At 34.3% G+C, this 6564-nt stretch overlaps 1 protein-coding gene across 1 annotated transcript; it reads right to left on the bottom strand.

Annotated features, from left to right (window-relative positions):
• Window positions 1-2000: 2000 nt before the first annotated feature.
• sumo1 (small ubiquitin like modifier 1) lies at window positions 2001-6523 on the bottom strand. Its single transcript, XM_051897011.1, has 5 exons — window positions 6357-6523; window positions 5583-5654; window positions 5313-5390; window positions 4541-4612; window positions 2001-3161 (listed from the first exon to the last, which is right to left on the bottom strand). Exons 1-5 carry the CDS (start codon window positions 6366-6368, stop codon window positions 3093-3095), a joined length of 303 nt encoding a protein of 100 aa, XP_051752971.1. The 5' UTR covers window positions 6369-6523; the 3' UTR covers window positions 2001-3092.
• Between the last annotated feature and the right edge of the window lie 41 nt (window positions 6524-6564).

Here is a 6564-nt window from a genome sequence, read left to right as displayed (position 1 = left end):
TCATTCCATCCCTCTCTCTTTTGTATCTCATCTCTCTCTTATTCTCATCACTTTATCCACCCTTTGCTGTTTTTCCAACACCATGTTTCACTCCCAGACCCCCCGTTTCAACACACACACAAAACACACTCTCTTTTCCTCCTTCCTTAATATCTGGCCCTTCCTGGAATCAGACACTTAAAATAAACAATCTCTCTGTACAGCACAGTAAGGCCCTCTCTCCCTACACACTGACATTCAGCAGAGCGGGATCCTCAATGCTGTAACTAGAAACACACTGAATCATAGGGAATATTGTTACTTTTGCATAAAAAACTCATCTTTTTAGAGCTGCAGTCTAAGGAACATTTCAAACATGATGTAGAATTAACATTAATGATCACACACTATTAAGTAGTTCCGGTTTTTTATCTGTGTCCAGGTCCGGATCTGATACGTGACGACATCAGCGGTGGATCAATCCCATAACACTCGGATCCTCAAAATAATTGCTTTAGATGACATTGTGTTAGAGGTTCTCAAATTATTCCTCTTTTGATCAAATTGTAATTTCTAAGTACCGCATAGTCGCAGCATTCACAAATGTAAAAATTAAGAGCAACGTGTCATATTTTGATTATTTTTTAGTATTTTAAAGCTGTGTACCAAGATAAGTTGGGAGACAGAAAGCTTAGCTTTACATTATAATTCCCACATTATAATTTTTTACTAACAAAAAGTACCAAAATGTACATTCAAAACAAAATATGTCCCTTTTTCTAAGGGAAGTGTTAATAAATTTTATATTTTATGTTGTGCATAAATGTAAATGCATTTACATTTATCACCGGTGGTCAAAAGTTTGGAATAATTACGATTTTTTAAAATGTTTTTTAAAAGAAGTCTCTTCTGCTCACCAATGCTGAATTTATCTGATCAAAAAACAAAACAAACAAAAAAAAAAACGTTATCACTCACATGATCCTTCAGAAATCATTGAAGATATTTATTCATTTTCATATATATATATATATACATACACTACCAGTCAAAAGTTTGGAAACATTACTATTTTTAATGTTTTTGAACGAAGTCTCTTATGCTCATTAAGGCTGCATTAATTCATAATAAACACAGAAAAAACAATAATATTGTGAAATATTATTACAATTTAAAATTATGGTTTTCTATTTTAATATACTTTAAAATATAATTTATTTCTGTGATGCAAAGCTGAATTGTCAGCATCATTACTCCAGTCTTCAGTGTCACATGATCCTTCAGAAATCATTCTAATATGCTGATTTATTATCAATGTTGGAAACAGTTGTGCAGCTTAATATTATTTTATAACCTGTGATACTTTTTCAGGATTCTTTGATGAATAAAAAGTTAAAAAAATATCAGCATTTATTTAAAATAGAAATCTTTTGTAACAATACACACTACTGTTCAAAAGTTTGGGGTCAGTCATTTTTTTTTTTTTTTCTTTTTTTAATACTTAAATTAATACTTTTATTCAGCACGGATGTGATAAATTGATAAAAAAGTGATAGTAAAGATTTATATTGTTAGAAAAGATTTATATTTTGAATAAATGCTGTTCTTTTTAACCTTTTATTCATCAATTAATCCTGAAAAAAGTATCACAGTTTCCAAAAAAATATTAAGCAACACAACTGTTTTCAACACTGATAATAACTGAGTATCAAATCAGCATATTAGAATGATTTCTGAAGGATCATGTGACACTGAAGACTGGAGTAATGATGCTGAAAATTCAGCTTTGCATCACAGAAATAAATTATATTTTAAACATTAAAAATAGCAGTGTTTCCAAACTTTTGACTGGTAGTGTATATAATCTGTATATTGTTATATGCTGTATTTCCCAACTGATATTTATTAATTTAAAATAATAAGTGTCCTGGCAAGACTTGAAATGTGTTGCTGCCATCTAGTGTTCATAAATGGAACATTCCCAAGATCATTTATAAGATTTGAAACATGTGAACACAAACTGTTTTATGACACATTTTATTTAAAAAAAAAAAAAACCCAAGACAAAAGCAAAGTCATAATTCTTCTATAGCCACAAAACCATCTGGACCAAATTCCCTCCCCTCTCACATAGAATTAAAAATATAAAAGTGTAGGAAAATAAACATGATTACAGTTACACTGTTGCTGTATTTATTGTGTGTATGTGAATGATGCCCCTGAGTACTAATTAAACAACATGGTTACCCATTATTTCTAGGTGTTGAAATCCATTTTTGAGGCTAAAAGGGAGCCAAATATCCAAGACCAGGCAGAATAGGTGACAACACAGATTTAAACAGGGGCAGCACAAATTCTTATACATTAGACAAAACCATGCAAAACAAAACCCTACTTGTCATTTACAGCAATACAGTGACCTCCCTCTTGCAATATACCGTACAACTGTACACAGCTTTTGCAAGACACATGCAAGAAAAGGGAAGAAACATTTTACACTTTTCTAACATCAGACAACAATTGCACAAATAAACCATTGCTGAACATCTCAGAATGTAAAACACTCAAAGTTTTTCTTATGGCATTATGGCGGGTGTGTTCACTAGCATAAAACGAGTCCGTTTTGGAGATTTTGGTTCAAAAACAATAAAACAAACAAGTATTTAATGAAAGCAAACGAACTCTTAACGATAGCCAAATTCATGAACAGAAGTGAGAATGCCAAAGCTGCCATCAAACATTTGTCTTGATTTGTTGAATGGATTTAACAGCATAATCTAACGTTTTTTTAGCATTACTGTATGGATAAATTTCAATCAGCTCAGGGCATAACACAACATGTTACATGTGTCAATGCAGAACGTGACCAGAATCCTTTAAAAGAGACGCAAGAAGGCAGGGATTGGTTAGCGCAAACATAGACAGAGGATAGTGAAAGAGGGGAAGAACATTTTCCACCCCAACTCCTTCAAACACAGCAGTCCTAACAGATTATCTATTTGATCCAGATGGTTTTTCTGCTTCCCTTTGAGGTGACAGCAAAAGGAAACAGATGAAATACATGTCATACATACAAAATTATGATAAAAATAAAGAGCATGAAAAATAAATGTCTAGTCATTCCGACAGCCACCGGTCTGTTCCTGATACACCTCAATCACGTCCTCATCTTCCATTCCCAGCTGAAAAACAGACAAAGAGACAAACATGGTGAGCAGGAGCATGACTGATTCGACTCTTTCTGCTCTTGTGCAAGTTTTCAGCAGCTGTGGTTGGGGCCAGCTGGTCAATACTGCTGTAATCTTGTAGCAACCTTAAGAATTTACAAAAAAAAAATGTTTTCATTCAGTCACAGAACAGAAATGAGCTACTTTTAAAGTGCCCCCATTATGCTTTCTCAGATATTACCTTTCATGCAGTATGTAATATAACTGTTTGTGAATGTAAAAGGTCTGCAAAGTTTCAAAGATCAAAGTGCACAATAAACGGAGTTATTGTCTCAAAAAAGAAACAACCAATTCTGAACTGCTGAAACAAGTTCCAGGTAATTCCAGTCTTACTTCCTGCACAAACACACATAGGTTGTAAAAAATTTGCATAATGCCAGACTAAGGTCTTCATTGGCTGCCTATACTTTGACCTTCAAACACTGTAGTTGTAGCTGAGGCCTAGAAGAGTTTGGTTTGTGTTGTCGACATGTCGAGAAGATGCTGTTTTCTGTGCTGTGAAAGCAAATCCACTTTGTATGCACTTCCAAAGGATGAGGGCTCAAATTGATACACTAAACCAACACCATTGTTAATGTTCATATCACCGTATACAAGTGCTGAGGAAGCTCTGGAGCTGAAATTCAGATATGGTAATGGTAATTCGTTTCAGACACATGCTGTAAGCTGTAGCCCAGTCACAGCAGACTGGGCCATCTAACCAATCAGAGAGCAGAGTAGGCTCTTGGAAAGGAGGGGTTTAGAGAGACCGACTCCTTTATTGTAATGTTTCAGACACTGAGAAAAGAGATGATGCTGCAATGTATATTATGAGGAAAATTAAAGTGCTTTTTGACCTTGGATGCATGTAAACCTGTTGTAGAAGACCTGCAAAACAACATCATGAACCTTTAAAATAGCATAATAGGGGCACTTTAAATAAAATTTAAAAATCAGTTAATAAGAATTGCGTTCGGACGTAAACACGAAAGCGCTGCACTGTGTTCACTACGTAAACAGCGTAGATGACTGACAGGGGAGAGATGAAATTGTTGAATAAAGACTTTTGTTTTGTTTTTGGACACAAAAAGTATTCTCGTCGCTTCATAACATTAAGTTTGAACCACTGTAGTCACGTGGACTATTTTAATGATGTCTTTACTACTTTTGAATGTGGTAATTATGTTGTTTTCAATGGGGGATAAAAAAAATATCTTAATTTGTGTTCTGAAGATGAATGAAGGTCTTACGGGTTTGGAACGACATGAGGGTGAGTAATTAATGAAAGCAATTTCATTTTTGGGTGAACTAACCCTTTAACTTGTTGGTTTTACTCATAGAAGTGTGTATTGTACCTCTTTGGGGGTCTGGTTGTCTGCAATTCTCTGTCCCTCAAAAAGAAACCTTAGAGAGTTCATGGGTACACCCTGCAAAAAATGTTTAACAAACCATGTCAAAACAAGAAATTACACCTGCAAGAGGCTGAACAAAATGAATAATATTTTTCTAATGTCTAAATTTACACAAGCAAAAACAATCACTAGCCATGTATACATTTCATGTCTACTGCAGTGCAGCTCTGATATAGACATACAGTATCGTTAAAAAGCTGAGGTCAGTGAGATATTTTTAAAGAAATTAATACTTTTATTCAGCAAGGATGCATTAAATTGTTTAAAAGTAAAGACTTTTACAATGTTACAGAGTTTTCAATTTCAAATAAATGCTGTTCTTTTGAACTTTCTATTCAAAGAATCTTGAGAAAATGCATCACAGCTTCCACAAAAATATTAAGCAGCGCGACTGTTTTCAACACTGATAATAATACGATTCTTTTTTCATTTTTTTTTTTAGCACCATATTAGAAGGATCATGTGACACTAAAGACTGGCTGCTAAAAATTCAGCTTTACCATCACAGGAATTACATAAAAAAAAAAAATTACAAAATATTTTTTTTAAAAATGCAATAATATTTCACAATATTGCTGTTTTTACTGTATTTTTAATCAAATAAATGTAGCCTTTGTTAGCAAAAGAGACTTCTTTTAAAACCCCAAACTTTTGAACGGTACTTCAGATAAATATTTATAAAATTTGAGCAAAATGTGTGCTAGTGATCACTCACCTGTCTCTGACTGTAGGATTCCTTCAGCTTCTTTAAATGTGTCGTCATCTTCACTTTGAAGTGAATTTCACTGTTGTCCTGCAAAATGAAATGAAATCTTAAAATTAGCTAACTTCTTCGCAGATGAGTGATAAAATGTAATCATCGAACAGCTGTATTGGCAGCCCTTGTCAGCTTGGACAGTATTGGGCTTAGATGACGTAATATTACCAAATTGTGATATGATAACCTGAATTGCCTGGTGAACTAAAAAAAAGCACCTCTATTTACCTGACCGATCACTTTCAGTTTAATATATTCTCCATCCTTCTTCTCGCCTCCATCACTTGAGGGCTTGGTCTCCTATTTAAGCAAAATGAGAGTAATTAGGTTTTGCATGACATGTTTTGTATCCAATGAATCTAATAATTATTCAGTAAAACATTAATTGGATATGTTATTCCTAAATAGATCTAATTTTAATTTGTTAAATTAGTGCAGAACAACATTGTCAGCCTGATGCAGTTTGTTTGTTCAGTACTTCATTGACAACTGCAGCAAAGAAACTGCTTTAACAGTAAACATTCATCCAGCCCTACTACAGTAAAGCATCATGGACTGATAATGTGCCCACAAAACAAAAAACAACATGTCCAAATGTTACACAACTTTTCCTAATTAACATATCTAAAATGAATTAATGAACTCAAATGTTCAGCATGGTCCCTCAGCTCAAGCCTTCATGAACTTTGCTTTCAGGGCCCAGAGCAGCTAACTAGCACCCAAGCTAAGTGAAAGATTTGAGAAAGAAATTAGTCTCTTTTTCAAGTTTACAAACACAGTAAACGGGACTAATGTACGAAATTTCAGAACCAAAGACAATATACAGGTTAAAACACTACAGCTGTTTATACAGCAAGACTTTCTCATCCATACAGTCAGTTAGCTAGCTATGGAAACAGACAGGCTAAAAGATGGGCCCTCTTATTTTCATTTTCTACAAGTCCGTCTTTCTCTTCTGCTCTCACAAACAAGCTCGATTCTATAACACAGGTTTGAACTCACCGTATCTGACATTATATTCCGCAATGTGCCGCCCTTCTTTGGAGCAAGATTGCTTGATTTAAATAATGAAGCAAAATGTGCAGTAATGTGAGGTTTTGCTACCAACAGACTCACAACACAGCGCCGTTTACGTCATTGGAAAGGGGCGGGACTTCCTGTGGTTCGTTGACCCAACCAGTGTTGTTTTTCTCATCATGCTCTTTCTGAT

The sequence above is a fragment of the Ctenopharyngodon idella genome, chromosome 6 (assembly GCF_019924925.1).
Source record: "Ctenopharyngodon idella isolate HZGC_01 chromosome 6, HZGC01, whole genome shotgun sequence".
Taxonomy (NCBI): Eukaryota; Metazoa; Chordata; class Actinopteri; order Cypriniformes; family Xenocyprididae; genus Ctenopharyngodon; species Ctenopharyngodon idella.
Note: the sequence above shows the minus strand (reverse complement) of the source record. Positions and strands in the feature narration are given on the sequence as shown.

Excerpts from the sequence above, each read along its gene's own strand:
- sumo1 (XM_051897011.1), bottom strand. Across the intron at positions 4,613-5,312 it reads AATCCTACAGTCAGAGACAG|GGTGTACCCATGAACTCTCT; the intron begins GTGAGTGATCAC and ends CATTTTTTGCAG. Across the intron at positions 3,162-4,540 it reads ACAACCAGACCCCCAAAGAG|CTGGGAATGGAAGATGAGGA; the intron begins GTACAATACACA and ends TCTGTTTTTCAG.